This window comes from Zonotrichia leucophrys, chromosome Z, assembly GCF_028769735.1.
Source record: "Zonotrichia leucophrys gambelii isolate GWCS_2022_RI chromosome Z, RI_Zleu_2.0, whole genome shotgun sequence".
NCBI classification, from domain to species: Eukaryota; Metazoa; Chordata; class Aves; order Passeriformes; family Passerellidae; genus Zonotrichia; species Zonotrichia leucophrys.
This window is the reverse complement of record NC_088200.1, coordinates 72379627-72402729: the sequence shown is the minus strand read 5'-3', so window position 1 is coordinate 72402729 and position 23103 is coordinate 72379627. Positions and strand designations below refer to the sequence as shown.

Below are 23103 nucleotides of genomic sequence, written 5' to 3'. Positions count from 1 at the left end.
CAGTTTGAATCACTGAAGATATGAGGGGAAGGTGTTCAGGGACGAGAAATGTGATTTGTCTGGAACTGGAGGGGAGCCCAGTTTCCAGAGCAGGTCTCCCAGAAACAGGATCCAGAAGCAGGTGGGTTAAGGACAAGCAAAGATGCTCCTGGTTCTTCCAAAAGAGGCTAAAAAGGCAGGAGATGACCTGCAATGGTCACTGCCAGGAGAAGGAGAACCAGAGGAAGGTGAAGTTCTGTCAGTCCAGGAATGGCAGCATTTCCAGCTGAAGGCTGTGTCATGGCTCTGCTAAATCCCACGTCAAGGTGGCATTAGTATTCCTTGAGCATTCCTGACTGTGAGCACTAATTACTCTCACTATCTAATCTCTGTGGGCCCTGCAGTCAATCAGTGCATCCAAAGTGCGACGCTGCCATGTAAAAATGTTCCCTGGTGTTTTGGAACTGTGCCTATAACCTGGACAAGGGGCTCCCAGTCCAGTGCCCCTCTGAAGCACAGTCTGCAGGCTGGGAAGACAAAGGTCATAGGAATAATTTGGATCCTGGTCAGAAACTGCCTTTTCAGTAAACAGGAAGACCTTTTGGCACTGTTTCACTTGGAGAAGTTAATCTCCCTGGAGAGATCCTGGCCATATAAGTTGTATCAAGTGTGTAATTAAAAGACTGAATCTTGAATGAAATTGAAATATTGAAAAGATTCCAAGGTAGTTTAGTCAGTGCTAATTGCAGCTGTTCAGGTATTTCTCTTGATCTCTTACCTAATATTCTAATTTATCAGGAAATAAATGCCAAAAGGGATTAGATCAACAAAGGAGAAGCAGCCTTTTTTCCTCCCATTTTTTTCTTTTTCTTCTTGAGAAACTTGTGCTTTTAGCATCACAATTAACTGCACAACTCTGTATTTCTGGTCTCAGGTTCCCGTAAAGTTAGAGTGACTCTGTACCATGTAAAAGAAAGGCTGTTTGGAAAACATCTGTGCTTTTTATCCAGTGAAGTTGGGGCTATTTGAATTCCAAGTTAGAAAACACACCAGGAATCAAGGTCTAAGATGACCTTACTCATCTGGAGATAAAACTATTCTCTCTGTTCCTTCAGATGTGCTTCAAAAGATGTCCTTGTTTGGCAAAAAAAAAAAAAAAAAAGTACACATTCCAAACATTATCCAAGTTCAGGGTGGCTTGACATCCAATGGAATGTCAACAAAGCGGCGATGAGCCAGAATTACATCAAACCCTTGAGGAGAGGGAGCAGGTCTTGTTTGGGGAGTGTGAATCACCGAGCTGCCCAGATAACAGCGCCCGCCTCTGCGGCTGGCAGGCCTGCAGGGAGGCAGCAGAGCCGTCGGCAGTGACAGCCTGTCCGTCCCCTCTGTTCGCAGTCTGCTCGCCCGGGTTCTATGGGCACCGCTGCAGCCAGACGTGCCCCCAGTGCGTGCACAGCAGCGGGCCCTGCCACCACGTCACCGGCCTGTGTGACTGCCTGCCCGGATTCACAGGAGCCCTCTGCAACGAAGGTACCACGGGGACCCCCCCCATGCCATCACCCGCGGGCTGCCACGCCCAAGATGTGGAATGCTCAGTGCATCAATCAGAACTGTTCATCCTTCGGGTGGTTTCATCCTCCACACTCTTAATTGCATTGTTTGAGTGGTGAATATGGATATTGTGCCCACTGTAATTTAAAACACCTCGCTTTACCCTTATACCTCTCTCAATCCAAATATTAGTTGTTTTCTCCTGAAATGAAGAAAATGAAATCTTGTTCTGATCACTAAGGAGTTCTAATTCTGACAATTTCTTCTCAGTATGTCCCAGTGGCAGATTTGGGAAGAACTGTGCTGGAATATGCACCTGCACCAATAATGGGACTTGTAATCCCATTGATAGATCCTGTCAGTGCTACCCTGGATGGATTGGTAGTGACTGCTCTCAGCGTAAGTACCAGGAGTTTTTTCACCTTTAATTTTAGAACAAATAATCAGGGTGCAGCCACTTAAATTACCTTTTTTTTTTTTTTTTGGTAAAGAAACACTCTCTTAAGTCAGAAATTAGGACATCATGGTAAATAATGGAGAGATAAATAATCCCAAACTTCTCTGGCCTAGGCCAAGAACAAAGCTGAAATTTTCTCAGGCATAGGTTAGTGCTCTAGCTGCACAACCATCCTTGTCCTCACTAAGCATTTAAACATTTTGTTAAGAAATTTCTCACTGTGCCTTTTTTTTAAATGCTTGTAACTCTGTGATGCATTTTCCTCCTTCTTCCTTTTGTAAGAAGAAACAGATAGATGTGTTTCCACAGATAGATATTTTTAGTGTCCTTCTGCCTTACTCAATGAGTATTTTCCTGTGAACTCACTGGACTCTCATTACTGCCTAAAAAATGAGAAGGAAAGGTCCTAATTTTACTGTTTTTTGTAAAGTTATTTTATTAAGTAGTCACTCCCCATATGCCTGGATGGGTCTACGAGATTTACTAATTAGAGGAAAGAATTGTTTTAAGGAAGACTCTCACAAGAAGCATACCCAATCCCATAAGGTGCTAAAATCCACACAGTCTGAAACACACACTTGCCAAAATTTCACTCAACCCACTTTTGTGACTTAAAAGAAGCTGCACCATACCCTGAAATGTCAGGCACTGTGCTGGGGTTTCCAGGGAAGTGCATTTTTTAATAACATGGCTCATTGGTTTATATCATTTACGGTTTGACTGGCCCAGGTTACCAGGCTCTGCACAAGTGCAGGGTAACATCTGGTCAGTTTGGGAAAAGAACCTGAAAAACAACTTTCCCGGCTAACTTCTGTGAAGTGATTAGCATGCACAGCCCAGTATGATACCAAAATAAATCCTGGGCCCATTCCTGTGGAAGCCAGTGGCTACAAAGGTCCCTGTTTTTATGGTAAAATAAGTAGGTAGTTGGGAGAGTAGCAGAATAGGGGTATTTAGGAAGAGGAGGGACTTACTCACTGCATCAATATCAAGAAAATGGTGCCAGCAATATGAATGGAAGTGTTTATTGAGGCTGTGCTCAGAGACCATAACAGAGGAAGTTTATTTGCTTTGTATAAAGGCCTTTCGTTCACATGGAAAATAATGATTCCATTAATTTCTTTCAGAACCAGCGACCTTTTTTAAACTTCTAACCTTTTGCCTGTATGTGATTTACATTCCTTCCTAGCTGACCACTAATTTCAAACACAAAACAGTAACAAAAAAAAAAAAAACAAAAACAATTACAAGGCACAGCTGAAGTGAAAGTAATAAAAAACCAAACTTAGTGGTTTTTTTTTAATTCATCATAATATAATATAATTTTTAATGAACTGAAATTTGGGGAAAAGAGGTGATACTTTGGAAAAGTACAGCCTACTTATACATGAATCATTATGCAAATGTTAAAGGATTCAAGAGTTTTATTGGTCTCAGGCAATCAGATCAGTACAAAACAATAAGGAGTTACTCTTTTAAATTTACACAGGAATAAAACCAAGGCTTCAGTGTCTGACCTCCTGCTTCTCTCCTACAAAATACTGACACTGTACTTCCATAAAACCATTTTTAAAGTACTAAATAATTATTTATTTTACTATTTATTTTAAAAATACTAACTACTACTTAAAGTGCTTTGCTTTCTTTACTAAAGGAAAAAACTCCTCAAGATGAGAATCTACTCAACAGGAAGGGTCTATTCTTAGAGTACCCTCTTCACTTAGTGATATTCTACCATGAAGAAAATTATCTTTTGCTGTCTCTGAGTAGTAATTAGTATTTTGGAACCACTTCACAGTTCTAGTGGCAGCACATAGCATCAGATTCATCCATCATGACATTTCCAAAGCAGCCAGTAAATTCTGTCTCATAATGAGTCTACATGATTGTGCAAAAAATCATCTCCATTCTGTGGATAATTACTTGGTGTTTAGAAATTTTACACTGATTATCGGATAATTACTTGGTGTTTAAAAATATTTTATTGATTATTGGACCCACGGAAGCAACTGAGTTAACCAGATTAAGGTACAGACCTGATTATCTTCACCACATTTAGGCAAATGTATGAAATTTAACAGTGGAAGTACAAGAAGCAGGCTCAGTATAGGATCTAAAGCTCTAGGCTATATATGAGTTTCCACCTTCTCTGTTTTCCTTCAGTTACTGAGGTTTAAAAGCTGTATCACCTTGACTGTTTGCAGAGTAAAAAATAAGTGAAGAAAGTAAACCTCATGGCTTTCTCTGTGAGAAAGCTGCTGTGAATGCCCTATTTACTGAGTACAGAGTATGCATTTTTCACCCATTTAATATTTTTAAGCACTTTTTACCTGGAGTAAAACGATGCCGTAGCTGAAATAAATGAATAAATCTATGGCTGTTTGCTCAGAGCAGAGCGGCCCAAAACATGAACTCGGGAGAAAAGCAGCGAACAAAGCAGTGCTCATGTGTGAATGGAAGCAGCTCTATTCATGTGCATCAAGGAACCTTTGTCATCTGAGGTTAATTAATTGCTCTGGGTTGTTGCAGCCTGCCCACCTTCCCACTGGGGACCAAACTGCATCCACACGTGCAACTGCCACAATGGAGCTTTCTGCAGTGCCTACGACGGGGAGTGCAAGTGCACCCCGGGCTGGACTGGCCTCTACTGCACACAGAGTAAGTGAATTTTGTGCTCGTCCTTAGTCTGAACATCAGTGACACAGTTATCCTCCAGAACAGCTTGAACCTGGAATTCCAAGTGCTGATACAGAAGCTGTTTCTATTTAGAACTTGAAAGATTATTTCACTAGACTGTAATATCATAATTTCTTCTGGAATTTTCTTCATGTAATAATACATTAGTACTGATTTTTTTTTTCCCCTAAGAGCTTTTTAAAGTAAAATAGTATGCAGTGACTGGGGGTAGGTATGTGTCATTCATTAAGTGCAAACTAAGAGTTCATACAAAGTTTAAGAAATAAACATTTGTCAGAAATAAATATGAGTAAAGCTGACTTCTTATCTTTTTTGCTTTACACTTTCAGTTTGGTTTACCTTCATTTCAGGTGTCCATCATTGACTGTGATCCTGGCCACAGCCCCTGCATTTAACCTCAAGAAAAATTGGACTGCTGACTGTATTTTGCAATCAGCGTTCAAATACATGTTTTTCATAAAATCAGAACTTTGCTGTTTCAAATGAGTAATGTCATAGTGGCAGGAAATAACAGATACATTACAGGACCATATGGATGCAGTTCTGGGAGACATTCACTATGCTGGTTCAGCTGTCAGCTCTCAGGGGTTTTTTGCTTCCTGCTGGTGAATAATGATCTCTTTGCAGTGGTGTGTCTTCCTCATACTGAAATGGTTTCTTTGTAAGTAGCTCAGGTACAATATGTTGTTGTTTTGGCTTTTTTAATGCTTCAGTATAAACCACGAAGGAAATCTGGCCAGAGAGTCACTGACTGATGGGCAGACTCCCAAGGTGCCCTCAAATCTCTTTGGAAGCGCATTTCTTCAAGGAGCTGTCTTTTCAGAACCTCTGCTGCCGGCACCATTTCCCAAATTCATTTTTGCCTGATGTGTGTTTTACACCACTCCACACCAGGCAGGTTTTGGTCCCTTGGGCTGACAGAACTCTCCATGTCAGGAGCTGCAGGAGCAGCCCGCAGCAACACACCAAACCAGAATGTTTGCCTTCACTCCCAGTGTGTTTCACCCCTCTCCCCCTCCCTCTGCTTGTGTTCCAGGGTGTCCCCTGGGCTTTTTTGGGAAGGACTGTGCCTTGATCTGCCAGTGCCAGAACGGAGCCGACTGCGACCACATCAGCGGGCAGTGCACGTGCCGCACGGGCTTCATGGGGCGACACTGCGAGCACAGTGAGCACACCCTTCCCTCCTTCCCTCCGCCTTTGGACACAGCCTCTGGCCTCCAGGGCCACAGCCCATGGACACACAGCTGGCCACAGGCTCTTCCAAACAGTTTAAAACCCCACAGAATTAAACTGTCTGTCACAATTGTGGTTTCTGTTCCTCTGCGCTGCGTTTTAGTCGCTTTGGGCGTGACGCTAAAGGAACACCCAGTTACTCCATCGTGTAAAAGCAGCAAAATGAATCCAAGGAATTGTCACTAGAATCCTGTGAAAGTAATGAAATGTATGCATTAGTACAAACCACAGTGACAGCTCATAGTTGGAAAACTGGAGATAAGAACTAACACATCAGTGCTGTCGGATGAAATGACAGTGTGGGTTTACAGTGTGCATTTACAGCACAGCTGGTTTGTTTTGTTTTCACGTTTTCAAACACACGTGTGCTGCTCTCCTCAGGAAGATTAGGGATAACACCACTGACATCACTGGTGGTGTAGTGTTGTGCAACATTAAAAGAATAATCAGGCTCGTGAGCACAGCACTGTTTGTCCAACCTTTGCTGACTTTACAGGGCTCTGCTTCCAAATTTGTTCATTCAGATGACATCTGTGTTTCTCCTCAAAACATCACTAATGTTCGGGAGAAGGTAACTTTTTTAAATAGTCTCTTGATGTCAAAACATCTCTTTGAATAATTTGGCAAATCTGTTACAGATTTTGTATTTTATCCTTCAAGTTGATAATAATGATTTAGCAGGGTTTAGCATGTTTTGGTGTTCATACTAATTCAGATCTTGAAATGCAGAAATATATTGTGACATGATGGGTTTTGGCCACCCATTTACCTCAGTATTTATAATCTTGTTTTATTGAGTGTAATCAAGAGAAGGAGGAGGTACATAAACATGAATTTTTTCACTTGAGCTGGGATTTGTCAAGGCTGCAAGACTCTTTTTTGGCACGCTTTGTGTTATTTTTTAAATTATTCCAAATTAGGAATGCATGAAAGATGAGTTAGATTCTTTTAAAAATACAAAAGGAAATAAATATAAGTGCAGAACTCTCAAGAAACTTCAGAAAAAGTGAAGAAAGACTACATTTGCTAAAACCATCAGAACTGCTGTAATGTGCCAGGCCACACAGTACCAAGTGGTGGCAGTATAAAAGAAATTATTTTTGTCAGTATAGGGTAATTGTCTACCAGGATACCTACATGAGGTAGGAGACACTTTGATCAGTAATTAAGTATTACATTCAAGTAATTCAAATAATTAAGTACAACTTCCCCAGTTACCTTATTCTCCATAATTTAGCATTTTTCTCCTGTTGGTAGTTTCTCAGTGTACACATTGCAGTATCAGAGCATGCAATGGGCAGCAGCTGTATTTCTCTGTAAACGTGTGGTGCATTTTGGACTCACTGTTAGGGTCCTTTCGTTTTGCTGTTGTACACCAGCACACCTGTCACAGCACAGAACACCATCCAGGTGTCTGGCTCCACCTGTACGACAATGAGATTTTTCAGGCACTGGGGTCTGAGTATTCTGGCTCTTTATTCACACCTTGCCCATTTCTTCACTGCCTTCTAATTTCTAAAAAATTATCTTTTTTTGCCTTTTTTTTTCCTTTGCTTCCTCATTGCACTGCCTTGGTGGCGCTGCAGGTGAAGCATGAACACCATCCGAGCACGGCTTCTCTGCCTCCTGCACCCCGAGGAGGATGCTCCTCGTGGGAGCATCTCCAGGAGAGCTCTGATGCTGGTGACACATTGCCACCTGCTGTCCTGGGACAGGAGCGTGTGGGGCTGGGCTCCCGTGCTGCTGCAGACCCGGAACTCCAAACTTTAATGAGGTTTTTGTTGCTTTTTGTCGTGTGCAGAGTGTCCCCAGGGCACGTACGGGTACGGATGCCGCCAGATCTGCGACTGCCTCAACAACTCCACCTGTGACCACATCACAGGCACCTGCTACTGCAGCCCGGGCTGGAAAGGCGCCAGGTGTGATCAAGGTAAGCCCGGACATAATCACATTTATTGGCATCTTTTCACACAGAAACTGGCCTCACCTAGTGAGCACCATCTCTATGTCATGCATTAAATAAATCTGGCAGGTGGAGTTTTTTATGTAGCCCATTCTGCAGTGTTAATTCATGTAAGTTTTTGAAGCTTTAAATTAGATGAGTGATAATTAAAACTGGAGCAAAGTAAGTGGAGTGTGGATTTGCATAAAATTACAAGGCAGTGCTTCTCAAAGGTGCTGATGGAGCATGGGCTTTACCTGCCCTGTTGTTCTTTTACCCAAGGAACGTTGTTACTTTTTCAAATTCATGAAAACATCTCTTTTCTGTGAAAGTTCTGAGTGTTTTTCTTTTCTGTGAAGATTCTAAGTTTGAAGATTCTAAGATTCCTTAAATTTAGGATTGGTTCCTGACCGAATTCTACTCTGGCCTTGCTAAATACAATTATATTTAGAAGTGAAATTTCATCTCCTGCTCCCGACACGTGGCCCCTCTGGGTTTATGGCATTTATTTTCATTTCTTCCTCTGTTCCAGCTGGTGTAATTATAGTGGGGAACCTGAACAGCCTGAGCCGTACCAGCACTGCCCTCCCTGCTGACTCCTACCAGATAGGAGCCATAGCTGGCATCATCATCCTTGTCCTGGTGGTGCTCTTCCTGCTGGTGCTGTTCATCATTTACAGGCAGAAGCAGAAAGGGAAGGAGACACACATGCCCACTGTCACCTACACCCCTGCCATGAGAGTCATCAATGCAGACTACACCATTTCAGGTATGGCATGTCTAGAATGCTTTTCTCCTTTTTCCCCCCTCCACCTCTTGTCTTTGTGCTCAGATCTGCCCCTAACAGGGCTTGAATTCACATATTTCTGCTTTTTGAGACCATGAAGGTGGCACACCCTGGAAAAATGTCTTAACTCTAAAGAAAAGTGACCATTTACTTCGCCTTCCTGTGCAACATTTTACACCCTCAAAATTTTTTTCTGCATTAAACATGGACATTTCTATCCTCTGAGCCTGCTTTTATACGTATATATACAGTTGGAATGTGGCAAAATCTGGTTTCTACAAGGGACTTTAAATTCAATGCCAAGAGCTTGAATAGAGGAAGAGCGTAGAAAATCAGGATTTCATGCTATCTGTAGCAAGATTCTGCAGAGAAACAGACAGCAAAAGGTTTGAAACTGACTAAGGGAAGGAGCAGTGGAACGAACAAGAGTTTTTGACCTACTGTAGTGCCTGTGAGTTGGGATTCAGTGGGTGCATGAAACTTGAGGCAATTGTGCCTTCTGAACACCGCTGTCAAGGAAAGCAGCAGCTGAAGAAGGCAGCAGGAAGACTCATCTGAGTTAAGGAAAAGCAAATAGCAAAGGTCCTGGTGTTCCTGGTGCACCAGAAAGTGTTGATGCAGACTTGATGGTACAAGTGACTACAATGATGGCTAGAAAAGAAAAACAGAGCAAGGATCCACGGCAGAGAGAGGGGTTGAGTTAGCAGGCTACACTAGAATGCTCCTTGCTAAAAGTGAGGACGTGACTTGTCACTCACTGCCCTGCATCTCTCATTTCTTGGAATGAATAAAAAATACTTAGTTTTGTGTTTGTTGGGGTTTTTTTAGGAATCTCTAGGTCAGATCTGAAAATCAGTGCAGCACTCTCAAAAATTTACCTTAAGGAAGAAATTCTGTGTTTTTGTTCATTTTCCTTTCTTTTTATTTCCAGAAACCATCCCTCATGCCAATGGTGGAAATGTCAACAGCCACTACTTCTCCAACCCCAGTTACCACACTCTGACCCAGTGCTCCAGCCCACCTCATGTCACCAACATGGAGAGACTGACCTTGGCAAAGGTAAAGCAGGAAAACGTGGAAACTTCTGGCAGTGTTCAGTTTATTTTACATCATTCCCTAATCTCTCCTATTTGGCTTGTTTTTGCTCTTCCTGATCACCACCTGGAAATTCAGCATCTCCCCTTCAGTTTCAGTTTTATTGCCTCTCTTTCTTTGGAATAGGCAAAAACCAGCCAGCTGTTTGTGAACCTGAAAAACATGGAGCCTGGAAAACGAAGTGCTGTCATGGACTACACGGGAACCCTGCCAGCAGACTGGAAACACGGCGGCTACCTCAACGAGCTTGGTAAAAATAAAATTAAAACAAAACAAAGGAGGAGAATGGGAATGTTATTCACTGGATGTGGGATGCATCCCTTAAGGCAGGAAGAGATTAAAAAGTGACCCCTTGTGAGGAATAGTGGAACAGTTTTTGATGCCCAGTGCAGACATGGCATGTACAATATCTCATTTTTATTAAAAGATTTGCTTATTCACTAGTTTCATGGAACAGTGGGGGTCTGCTTGGACAAAATTACAAATTCCTATCAAATAAATGAAAAGTTGCATATATTATTTTTTTAAAATTACCACAAGATGCAGTCAATGGTTCAAAAAGTATTTTTGCATAACCTGAGCCACTACAGATGTAAATAGTAGATCTTCCCAGCCATGCCTCCTGTTTGCTAAAAGAGCATTGCCTTTAAGGAGAGAAATTCCCAAGAAATGGTGAGAATTGCTGGATCCTGCTTTTCACCCTTTTCCACTCTCATGCATTCCAAAAAGGCTGGACTGCACTGCCCAGTGAAAGCCTTAAAGAGGACTTTCAGTGGTAGTGTAATTCAGAAAATTTAATTACCTTCATTTCTGGTACTTACATATATCAGACCCTGGGATTCAGAACAACAGTATGCAGCACTGGTTTTGGTTTGTTTTTCCCTGCTCTTCCCCAACCTTGGTCAAACCACAGTTCAGGCCCAGATCTGTTGTGTTTGGTCTGGGATTTGGTTTTGGTTTTTTGTTTGCTTTTTTTTTTTCAGGAAAGGATTTCAGTCATAATGCTCAACATTCAGCTTTATGTTTTCTTAGTGCATTTGAACTTCCACTAAATGCTCCTGAGAGACACTTGCTGTGGTTAACCCAAGGCAGGGGCCTATCTTGAGCCAACAGGGAGGTTCCAGAGGATTGGATGAATGCTGATACTGTGTCTGTTTGCTAGAAAATAAAATAGAATTGCTTGGGTAACTCGAGGCTGATGCTGAGCAGTAAAGTTGTGAAAACAACAGCACAGCTGACATGAGATCTAGTAAATAAAGATGGGGTAGGAATAAAATTAATTATATGCAGGTCTCCTTAAAATAATACCACTTAACTCTTGAAAACTACTAATTTTGTTTAGATAGTGCATGGACAAAACCATTTTAGGCTTTTTTAATGCTTCTAGCATAGTACCACAATACAGCCTTATTAAAAATGAGCTCTCCACAATATCAGTGAAAGCTATTTGAATAGATCAGTAACCAGGAAAGTGCCAGGTCTCTGCAGACAGCAGTTGTGCTCTGCTGTTTACTTTTATTGAGGGAAATCAGTGAGTAACAGGCAATTGCAGAGCTGTAGGTTCAAGTGCAAGGTGTTCAGGCCACTGGGGCTGGGATAGGCTGACCCTGATTCAGGAGTGATTGCATTTGGAAGAAGAGAAATAAGGATTGGAGCAAGCTCTGCATGCCCTGAGATTTTCAGGTCAAGGTGGGATGCCTTTCTGGTAGGTAGGGTTTATCCAGATCAAAAAAAAAAAAAAAACAAAAACCAAGCAAAAAAAGCTTCAGTCCAACAGCATTTAATGGGATTGTTCAACAGTGAGTAACTGGTGTTATGTGAGTTCAAACCTGAGATAATTTAATGGTTCCTCAGGACCACCTCCCCTGTTCCTGTTGGAAAATGTGGAAGCAAATTGTACAAGTGTTTCTGTACCCCCATCCTGGGCAGTTCCACAGCCCTTATGAGAGAATTATTCAGTTAGGGCAGAAATGAATCCCAAGGCAATTCCTAAACATTTACAAACTGTTGTCTAATCACTTTTGTTTTCTTTGGTTTTAAAACTACCCTTTTTTTGTATCATTTTCTGCTCAGGTGCTTTTGGACTTGATAGGGGATATGTGGGGAAGTCCCTGAAAGGTGAGGTTGTTTTCTGATGTATTTAGATGAAACTACATAGACATGCCTTTTATTCTTCCAAATTCCCTTTGGTTTATAGGTGAAGAAAATATAAAAAATCATTCTGGAACTAAATTTTTCCTAGACACTGAATCAATGCATGATTGGTTTGTTTGCTGGTGTGGGTTCTTTATCTTTTTTTGAAGGGAGGTTGTTGGATTTTTATTTTTCTTTAAACCAGCAAAACCACAAACCAAGCCATTTTAAGTCCCCTGTGTGTCACACAGACCAAATGGTTTCTGTCACTCTTGAGTCACAACAGAGCTCAATTCTAGACTGCACAACACATGCTGCCTCTGCTGAAAGGCTTTAAAAGGCAATTCCAACTGCAGCTGGCCATGGTCTGCATGACCACAAACCTTCACCACATCCACTGCAGGTCCTTGGAAAGGATATCAGCATTAAAAGCTTCCAAAATTCAGGGTAGTGGTGATCTGGTATTTTGATATTCTGAATTATTCAGTTTTCTCACAAGACTTTCCATTATACTACCCTAATTTGGCACTTAGGAATGTGGTTAAGTGATGGATTTGGCAGTGTTACATAAACGGCTGGACTCAATGACCTGAAAGGTCTTTTACAACCTAAACAATTCTACACTTCTGTGATTACAGAAAGCCCAGTTCAGATGAGTCACAAAATCAGGAGCACCCATCCACTGACAGGTCCATCAGGTCAGTCTCATGTTGGATATGGAGTCAGCAATGAGCTAAGAAGTGTCATGTTAAATAACATATTATATCACAAACCAACACAGAGAACAAAGTAACACAAACACCACAAAATCACTTCCCAGCACCAGCAAATACATCTCTGAAACCATTCGGTTATTCATCCTTCAGTCTAGTCCTGATGTCACAAGCCACCTGTTGTTTCCTTGCCAGTTTTCCTGTATGTGCCTTACAGAAACTTAGAAGAAGCTGGTTATTCTTTTTGTGTACTCAGATACTCAACCTTTGCATCACCCAAGCCATCCCTAGATACCAATCATGCCATTTGCTGTTCGCCCAGAGATTGCTCTTGGCAACAGTCTCAGATTTTAAGTGTCCTGACTTCAGCACCTGGAGGGGCAGGAAGTGTTCTGAAGTGCTTGTTAAAAATTTATTCTTCAGCTTATCCCTATCATTGTCCCTGTATAATGCTACGCACTATTTAAACCAGAACTGAAGATGCTCAGATTTTGCAACAGTAATTTACTGGTGGCAAGATCAAGTCCATTAAAGAGCATAGCACCTGAGATGCATTCATTGATTGTTGCAAACAATTTTGAGGTGTTACGACTGGTTTGCATTTAAGTATTCACTTCTGAGTGACTTTTTAGAACTCATCATGAAACAAGTCCGTAGCACGCAGCATGCTGGAGACAGTAACATGCTTCTCTTTTTGTAGACCTGGTGAAGAACTCGGAGTACAACCTAAGTAACTGCTCACTGAGCAGCTCTGAGAACCCCTACGCTACCATCAAAGACCCTCCAGCTCTGGTGCCAAAGAGTTCAGAATGTGGCTACGTGGAAATGAAGTCCCCGGCGCGCCGCGACTCCCCCTACGCCGAGATCGCCGGCTCTGCCACGGCCAGCAAGAACGTGTACGAAGTTGGTAGGTACAACATCCACCTCTGGGAGCTGGGGGGCACCAAAAAAGAGCACAGGGCTTTTTAATCTTTGCTTCAGTTTCATCAAAACACATGAAAACCACCGGGAAAACAAAATTAGGTGTTCCAATTCCCTGTTCTGCCCAAAAGCTGTAATGAAAGTGTTTTTACTAATTCAGTATAATTCACACAAACAGGGTTTGAAGTACCTTCAGATCTATTCTGTCACCTACAGGTACCTCTGAATTGCCCTGGTTTGAAAGCTTTCCTTTAACCAACAGCATAAGAGAAGTTCAGCATTTGATTGCAATGTAATTCAGCTCTAGGTTAGACTGAAGAGTTATCCATGGGAGGGCTGAAGTTCTGTTTCCTTCTCTTGATGAGAATAAAATGGCATCTTCGCCCCCAAACGTAGTATTCCACTAATAGGGGCCCTACCTAGTTGCCATATTTCTTTAGTTACAGAGATCTTTGGGGTCCTGTGGAGTGGCAGCTATCCCGATCATCCCTGGGCTGTAATAAATTGTGTCCAGTGTCATGGGATGTATTTTCCTTTCCTGCATGCAATTAGAGAGCACTGAAATCCATCAACAGACCCATTCTGCTTTTAAGGACTGTTACAAAGTCTTGACTGAAACCCTCAAATTCAGGTTGTTCTTTTGTTTGGTTTTTTTAATTTGTTGAAATTGGAGACACGTAAAAAGAGATGCTGTCTTGTCTCTGTCAGTAAAGACAGTCATGGCAGGGCCCTACTGCAAGTGTGAAGCAAAAACACCAACCTGTGTTTCTACAGCTGCATTTCAGGACTCAGCAGGATCAGGAATCTTCCTGCTGAAGCAGAAACTGAAATAAAGCATGAGTGTTTGCCCTGGATTTGAGTGCATGCTGTCTCTCCTCCCAGAGCCCACAGTGAGCGTTGTCCAGGGCGCGTTCGGCAGCGGCGGTGGGCGCCTCGGCCAGGATCCCTACGACCTCCCAAAAAACAGCCACATTCCCTGCCACTACGACCTGCTCCCTGTGAGGGAGAGCCCCACGCCCTCCACAGAGGGGCTCAGCAGCAAATGACCCCTCAGGGAGCTGATGCCTGCAGCCCTGGGACTCGCAAGGGGCAGAGCGGCGCGGCCGCGCTCCCTCCGCTCTCGTTTACCATCGCTCTGAGCTCCTGACCTGTCCTGCAGATAATTGCTGTACCTTGAGCAGAATCTCAGCACGAGGTCTGTATTGTGTATACAAGTGACAGATGGACAAATGCCACACTCTGGGGATCCTGATTCTTCTTTTTTTTTTTTTTCATGGCAGTAAATTTTATAGAAACAGGTATGCAACACATTTATACTGTAATATACTGGCTTAAAAAAAATAGTAGTTTGCAGATTAGTATTGATAACATCACATTTTAGCAACTTCAAATATAGGCTTCATGTCTGTCATGTTCCAGAGTAGTAATACTCCCTGGACAGTGCAATTTACCAAATACCACTTTGTACAGGTGATCTGATTCACCAGTTACTCACTCATAGAAGGAAAACTGCCTTGCCAAATTTTACCTTCCATTCTTATCTTTAGTCAAGACATATTACAAGAAACAAGATCTGATGGGGATAAGGAAGCACAATGTTGCAGTTGTTTGGGAGATCCACCATCAGGCTTTGCTGTCTGCATTGCAGGTGGTGGATGTACTTGGCTTGAATAGTTCTGGAGATAAATGATTGATGAGATAAATACATCAATATTTACATGATGCTTCAATATCTCTTAGTACTGTAGACCCAGCACCAGTCTTCAACAAGTATTTTGCTACAGTTCAGCTTCATACGTTGCAGTTCTGACCACTGTTTCTGCCACACACAAACTAATAATCCAAAACATATCAGTTATTACTTCAAAAAAGATGTAAATTGAATCAGTTTATTTTTGTCACCACGGACTGATTACGTAAGGAGTGGACAAAGGTGATGACTTCTGTAAATCTTAACTGCAAGGAAGGGTTTACATTTTATAAAAAGGTAGTAATAATTACTGTAATATAGGATAAAGATAGTCAAGTGTTCTGACTTTTTTTTTCTTCGAAATAACTAAGCAAACTCTGTGCATACTTGCTAAAAAGGCACCTTTTCTTTTTTTATAGTTGACGTAGGGAAACACATGCTTAAGCTGGTCTTTTGCATTGCTAATAATGTGACACATGTACCCCCCCTCACCTTCATTAACCTCTCTCTCCATTTTTACGCTGCGTGTCTGTGTTTTTAGAGAGCTAGCTTGTAACTGAAAAAATATTCTAGTGTGTGTGTGTGTGTGTCCATTTCTTTTGCATTTTTGCCAACTGGCCTTTTGTTTGTCCGGTTCAAGGGACCTCTGGGCAGAGCAAGAGCATCCAAGTAAGAATTCACAGTGATGTCAATCAGGGTGATTAAAAAATACCTAACAGTTCAGACTGATTCATTAATTTGGGGGAAGAAAATCAAGATGTTTTTTTGTTGAGAATGACAACAAAAACACAGAAATAAAGTAAAATCCAATTCCTCCTTAAAGTTTAGCTTAGTCTGTTGATCATGTGGATGGAGATCATCTTCCCAAAACAGCCCCTTTTTCCCAAAAGAGGCTTTCAGTCCTTCCAAAGTAATCTCTTACGAGCTGCACGATTTGGTGGAAATTAAATTCACCAAGGGATCCATCCACTGGACAGAATTTTCCCCAAAACACATCAACCTGAAGATTACATGGTTGTTACACAGATGAGATATCCTCTCTCAGTGAAAAGTTATTTTTAGGAAGCTAAGAGTGAGGTGCCAGCATTTAACGTGACCTGGCAGTGCCTCTGCAGCACCTGGTCCTGAGGGTTGCTGTGTCACTGATGGATGGGGAGAAGGATCCTGGCTATTCTGCAGTTCCCTGGGCATTTCTGGTACATCCTTGGAATAAAGAATTCCATTACCTTTGGATTTGGAAAGTACAGGTATTAGCTAGGAGATTTCTAAGACTTCTTGCCATTTAATCCCTGTCTAAGATGAAGTATTGATTGGGTTTGTATGCATCTAGATAAAATGTAGAGCTACTGGTATATACATTTTTTTTTTTGTATTGTGTGAAACAGACTTTAAAATAAAACCTTTCTTCTCTAAAGCCATGAATAGAAAATGCTGCGTTTAACAACTGGGAGTTCACAAAAACTTCTTGCTCTTTTTGAAGACCGCTAGGTAAATTATCTTCATCACATAAACAATTCTTTTAACATGGAAAAGGGAAGAGCTGAATGAATGCTGGGATGTTTTTTTAAATTTAGCCAGCACTCAAAGAATGGGCTTCACTTCACCACAAATAGGAATGGGAAGAGATGCCTTGCCTCTATGTACTCACACTGCAATAGGGACAAAATGTAGCATTGAAAATGGAGGCAGCTGTCCCCTAGAAACATGTCACCATTTCAATAAAAAGCTGCACCAAGTTAATAGCTGATTTAAGTAGTGAATATAAACTTTAGGCTTTAAATACTGTAGGCATTATTAATTCAGGCCACTTAGAAGCATAACAAACCCCACAGCTTTCTGCTACGTCCAAGATTTTAATCACAACACACTGTTACACATAAAATCTGTCTTATCTTGATCTACCCAGAGAACTTCCATTAACTTTAATTGGAGATGCACGTGCAGATTACAGGAAGGAAGATTTCATTGTGCTCACACTTTCTGCTGAGACAATCTGCAAGTTCATACTGAAGTGAAGTTAGGAAAAAATCAAAAGCAAGGAATGTGTGACTCTAAATATATTGGATTTTCAATATGTACACTGACAACAATTTTTTTATCCAATGTGTGTCCAAATAAATAGTAATTCTTACACCGAAGCTCCAAAGTCCAGACTGAAGATCACAGAGCTAGTTTTGACAAAAAATGCTTTATATTGAAGATTGTATATACAGTATCTGAAATCACTGAAAGCAAATGAGTGTATGTAGAGAAAACCTTGTCATTTGATACATTCATCCTAGTGCTAGAGCACTGAACATAACTTTGCAGTTTTTTAGCCCACAAGACTTCACTTTGATATGATTGAACTGTATTATATTTTTAAAGAAAACTTATCAAGTATGCCTGGCTTTTTTTTTTCCTTAGTTGTAACAAAAAAAAGTGTTTTGTTGTGAAAACATATATATATTTTCCAAAGATGACTAATGTTCATCATTCTCCCTTTCACTACCATATATTTCACTTCACATCCCTGTAGGTTAATACAATAAAGTTTCTAATGAAAGATAAGAAGTGCTTTGAATTTTTTTTTTTTTACTTTGTTTTTCATTTGCCTACAGGAGACCTTGAAATAGCGCAGGCAATGTACAAAATGTCATTTCTGCTCTCACGGTTTAATCCCAGCTGATAGCTGGGTACGATGTGGGTACCAGGGAGGAGCAGAGGAAACAAAACTCCGTGGACTGAAATAAGAACAGTTTAATAACTGGAAGAAAATAAAGTAAATTACTAGTACTGATTGTAGTACAAACCCAGAAAAATTCATCATAGATGTGTAATGTTTCAGATTTAAAAAGCTACAATCCAGTATTATAAAAGTACAGTTCTACTTTCCAGGCTTTTCTGTGCAAATCTGAGAAATGTCTTTCACTGCTGCTGAAATGGGGCTCAATCTTACTCCTAAGTAATTCACTTGTTTTACATTCAAATGGCCATCTTATTAATGAAAAAGTTACAAAGACTGATCCTGTTTAACCACATAGGGCAAACGATCATTGGTCATAAATTAGTATTCTCCATAAAGAGTCTGCATGATTCCACATAAGGAAAAAAAGAGTTGGAACATTTCACGGAATCAATCAGGCTGGGAAAGACCTTGAAGATCACCAAGTCCCAAGCTGCGACCTAACACCACCTTATCAACTAAATTATCCTAAACTGAGGGCCCAGAGCTGACACAGCACTCGAGGTGTGCCCTCACCAGGGCCAGTACAGGGGCACAATGCCCTCCCTGCTCCTGCTGGCCCCACCATTCCTGATCCAGGCCAGGAGCCATTGGCCTCCTTGGCCACCAGGACCCACTGCTGGCTCATGTTCAGCCTGCTGTCCCTCAGTGCCCCCAGGTCCCTTTGTGCCTGGGCACTGCCCAGCCACACCGTCCCCAGCCCGGAGCATGGCAGGGGTTGTTGGGCCCAAAATGCAGGACTGGGCACTTGGAGTTATTAAACTTCATCTCATGGACTGTGCCCATCCATCCAACCGTTCCAGGCCTCCCTGCAGAGCCCTGCTACCCTCCAGCAGATGGACACAGCTCCCAGCTCATCCTCTGCAGATTTTCTGATGAAAGGCTCAGTGCCTCACCCATGGGGTCAGTGCAAACACTGAACAGAGCTGGCCCAGCCCAGAGCCCTGAGGACAGCCCTGGTGCCTGGCCCCAGCTGGGTGCAGCCCCATCCCCACCACCCTCTGGGCCATCCAGCACAGAGTGCTCCTGTCCCAGCCGTGGCTGCACCTTTTCCAGGGGGGAGCTGTGGGACACAGTGCCAAAGGCCTTGCTGGAGCCTGGACAGACACATCCACAGCCTTCCTGCACCCACCACCAGGGTCACCTGCTCATGGAAGGAGACCAGCTTGGTCAGACACGACCCAACCCTCCTAAACCTCTGCTGGCTGGGCCTCATCCCTCAGCAATCCTGTGGGTGCCCTGTGATGGCCAACATGCCACAGAAAAAACACACTACAACACTGTTCCTCAAAACCCATGGGAATGCAGCTTAAAGGAACTGCTCCACGCCACTGATCACGAGGCATCGAGGGGAGAGGCAAAGATAAGGGAGGGATATTTTGTGTAGGTTCCAAAAAAATTATTCTCTGAAGGCTCTAGAAAAAGACACTGAACAAAGGGGTACATGAATTTACATATGGGGCACATCTCAGAGGGAGGGTACAATTCTTAACCAATAGGGGAAGGGACGGGGAGGAGAAACAGGCAGGGTTTACAGTACTTAGGCCAATGGGAAATCACAGGGGGAGGGAATGAGGTCAAACAAACAAATGGGGCCTCAAGGATTAGGGGATTTCCAAAGGGGTGGTCCAAGCAGCGGGCTGGCACAAGGAGGGACTGACAGGGAACATTTGGGAGCAGGGGGCAGGGTCTGGACAAGATTGACAGTAGAGGAGGAGGATGCAATTTAGGAATGAACTAACAATATAGGATGAAAGGAACAAACCATTTAAGAAAAAAATACTCTGCAACAGGGAGCATGCAGGGTGCCACAGAGTCTCTTTTAGTAGCTAGATTGTAAAGGTTTACTCCCGCCAAGCCCCAGAAATCTGTTGTAAAGATGTTAGTTTCTGTGGTGTTGGGGAAATTATGAAAAATCTGGAGAGGGAAAGGAGAATGCAGGCCTAGTGGACCCCATTCCCCTACCACACCACTACAGAGCCCAAAAAGAGTTTTCCCAGGAGAGTGAATACATCGGGGGCTCCTGAGGGTGACATTACCAGCATCACAGATCACCCCAGCCAACTTAATTATTTTCACATCTGCTCTCCCCTGCAGAGTTCCTAATGTGGGAAGCAGCATGGAAAAAAGGGGAATTCTCCCATTATTATGGGACAACCCTTGCACAGTCTCTGATGTCAATGGTGATGACATCTCCATAGATCATCTTTGTGGGGAGGAGGAACGGGAAGATGGTACCAAGCAGACACCGGCAATTCCTATGGAGGTGCTGAGGGAAAACGACAAAAAACAGATAAAGTTTTTATCACCTTGCGACCCAAGGCACCAGTTTGTAGCCACACCAAAATTACACAAACACCAACCAAATCTTTTCTAACCTTTGTTGAGGAACTCTGCAGAGCAACGGAGTTGCAGGTGCAGAGTGAGGATGCATGGCTGAACATCCTCAAGAAAGCGGCACTGGCCCATGATAATGCAAAATGCAAAGCTGCAATCTCCTGAGTCTGCCCCTGGATCCTGCTCTGACTCTGCATCACGTCTTAGAAGCCTGTGCTTGTGAAGAAGTCACTGCCCTGGAGGAACATGACAAGAAGATTCGGCCACCTTGGAGGGTCACCGCTGTCAACTCTGCTGCTGGTTCAGCTCCAACACCAGCTGCACATCAGCCTTGCATCCCAAAACCTTCCAGGAAACCCACAGACCCAGACAAGCCATGCCACCTGTGTGGGAACAAGGGACATTGGATGACAGGCTGCCCACTGAGGCAACAATTTTTAGACCTTAAAAGGGGGCAGAAGGCTCCTGTGGAGGCCCAACAAAAAAAACTAACTAAAGAGCGCAGTCCCTCCCTGAACCATGATATAAATGAGGTGAGCTTGTTCACTTCACAGGGGGAGAGTAGAGGAGAAAGAAGCAGAGCCTACCTGTGACCACAACTTCACCGGACTTTGTGGAGAGACAGAATGTAAGAAAATAGAGATAGTGCAGAAGGTAGTCTCACACCTGAGGAGTTGCAGCTGTACAAAACACCGAAGATTAGGAACAGGTCTGCTCTTAATAGGTCACAGCTGTGTCCAATAAGAAGACAAGTACTACAAAAGAGTGGGTTAGCTGGGTGAGGAGAGGGATTGAGTTTGTCGGCTGTGCTGTGAAGGAGTCAGTGCTGTGAGGAGATACCCATGAGAAATCACCGAGAAGGTATGGGACTTTTGCAATAAGATGACAACAGGACTTGTCTCACCTTACACCTACTAAACAAAGACCCATTTTGTCCACTCTAATTTTGAACCTTTCAGGTTGCAACTGATGGAGCTGCTTCATCTGCAGAATTCCGACTTCCACTTCGTGTCGGTGTGCCCCAAGTCTCAAGGTACTTGGAACCGGATCTGATGTAGGTACATTGTCATTGGAGATGCAAAATACACGCCTCTAGAAATCAACCTTGTTCAGGGTCTCCTGACATCTCCGCAATAATTATCTCTTGGGCTGTACTGCATCTGCCCCCGCACCTACCTCCCAAAAAACCAGATAATAGCACAGGCCATAGCAGTGCCTGAGCTGACCGGGGATCCAGAGCAAACCCATCTGCTCCAATGAAACATTCATCACACTGTCTCATGGGCTCAGGTGCTGGGAAGGGAGAAGCCCTGCATTATGTGCAGAATGCAGAAGGGTGGGGGACATAGACACCCAGATGGACTTTCAGACTCAGGAGCAGATGTGATGATCATTTGCTCTCAGGAGTGGCCGTCACATTGGGAGCTGCAAAACGTGGCTGGTCACGGGCAAGGTATAGGGGGCATTCAATTGGCTAGGCAATCAAAAAGCACCGTACAAATTGAGGGACTGGATGGGCAATTGGCATCAATATGTCCATTCGTTTCAGATTATGCAGAATCCTTGTGGGGGAAAGACCTCATGGCCCAGCGAGGGGCCAGAATTGACCTAAGACCATCCCCCCCAGGTTTGTTTGGGAGCGGCCACTGAAGAGCGCTCTACCCAAAAACTGAATTGCAAGACCGATATGCCAGTATGGGTAGAACAGCAGCTGCTCCATAAACAAAAATTAAAGGCACCTGAGGAGTTCATAGAGGAGCAGCTGCGCAAAGGAAACATCATGGAGACCACAAGTCCATGGAACTCCCATCTTTGTGATCAAAAAACCAAAGACAAGTGGTGGCTCCTCCACGACCGCTGCCAAATTAACAACATAATAGAAGATATGGGCTCTCTCCAGCCAGGGATGCTGTTGCCCATGATGCTCCCCCAAAATTATCTGTTATCGATATCAAAGATTGATTTTTCCAAATTCCCCTACACCCTGACAACGTCCCACAGTTTGCCTTCTCAGTTCCTGCCATCAACTGAGAAGCCCCAAGGAAGAGGTACCACTTGAAAGTCCTCCCACGAGGGATGAAGAACAGTCCAGTGATTTTCCAGTGGTACGTCTCCTCCTTGCTGTCCCCTGTCCATGCAGCCACAGAAAATGTCATCATTTTACACTACATGGATGACAACTTGGAGCGTGCTCCGAATGACGACCTACTTAATCATGTGCCTGACCTCACAATCAATGTGTTGGTTGTTGCAGGGTACGAGCTTCAAGAAGAGAAGATTCAATGGATGCCACCCTGGAAGTACCTAGGCTTTGAAATCTGAAAGCGGACCACTGTTCCGCAAAAATTGGCAATCACAAATAACATCAAGACCCTGGTGGACATCCACGAACTGTGTGGGTCTTTGAACTGGGTAAGGCCTTGGCTACGCAGTCCCACTGGTGACTTAGCCCCCTTTTGCAATTTACTGAAAGCGGGAGAGGAGTTCTTCCAGGACACTTACCCAGGAAGCGAGGACCCAGGAAGCACTGGAGAATGTCCAGGAACCAATCTCTGCCCAGCAGGCCTTCTGGCATCAGCCAGGCCTGCCCTTCAAACTTACTGTACTGGGGAAACTGCCACTCCTCCATGGGGCAATTTTTCAATGGGACATAACATCCAAGGCCAAGGGCCAAAGGGATCCACTCTAAATCACAGAGTGGGTTTTCCTCAGCCACCATCAGTCCGAAAGACTGACATGGCCACAAGAGCTGGTGGCAGAATTGATCTACAAAGCAAGATCACAGAACAGGGAGCTAGCAGGGTGTGCCCTTGACTGCATCCATTTGCCGCTTCAATAAG

At 43.2% G+C, this 23103-nt stretch overlaps 1 protein-coding gene across 4 annotated transcripts in view; it reads left to right on the top strand.

Annotated features, from left to right (window-relative positions):
- Window positions 1–17720, top strand: part of MEGF10 (multiple EGF like domains 10) — an 86177-nt gene extending 68457 nt beyond the window's left edge. For 2 of the 4 annotated variants that reach the window (XM_064735954.1, XM_064735955.1), the window contains exons 15-25: window positions 1378–1512; window positions 1804–1932; window positions 4520–4648; window positions 5724–5852; window positions 7722–7850; window positions 8395–8631; window positions 9581–9708; window positions 9871–9994; window positions 11818–11862; window positions 13291–13497; window positions 14394–17720. In XM_064735954.1, coding sequence (XP_064592024.1) covers window positions 1378–1512; window positions 1804–1932; window positions 4520–4648; window positions 5724–5852; window positions 7722–7850; window positions 8395–8631; window positions 9581–9708; window positions 9871–9994; window positions 11818–11862; window positions 13291–13497; window positions 14394–14557 — 1556 coding nt within the window. In that variant the 3' untranslated portion in view covers window positions 14558–17720. Of the gene's footprint in view, window positions 1–1377; window positions 1513–1803; window positions 1933–4519; window positions 4649–5723; window positions 5853–7721; window positions 7851–8394; window positions 8632–9580; window positions 9709–9870; window positions 9995–11817; window positions 11863–13290; window positions 13498–14285 lie in introns of all 4 variants that reach the window. The other 2 variants (XM_064735957.1, XM_064735956.1) reach the window with 2 other exon arrangements.
- The last annotated feature ends 5383 nt before the right edge of the window (window positions 17721–23103 follow it).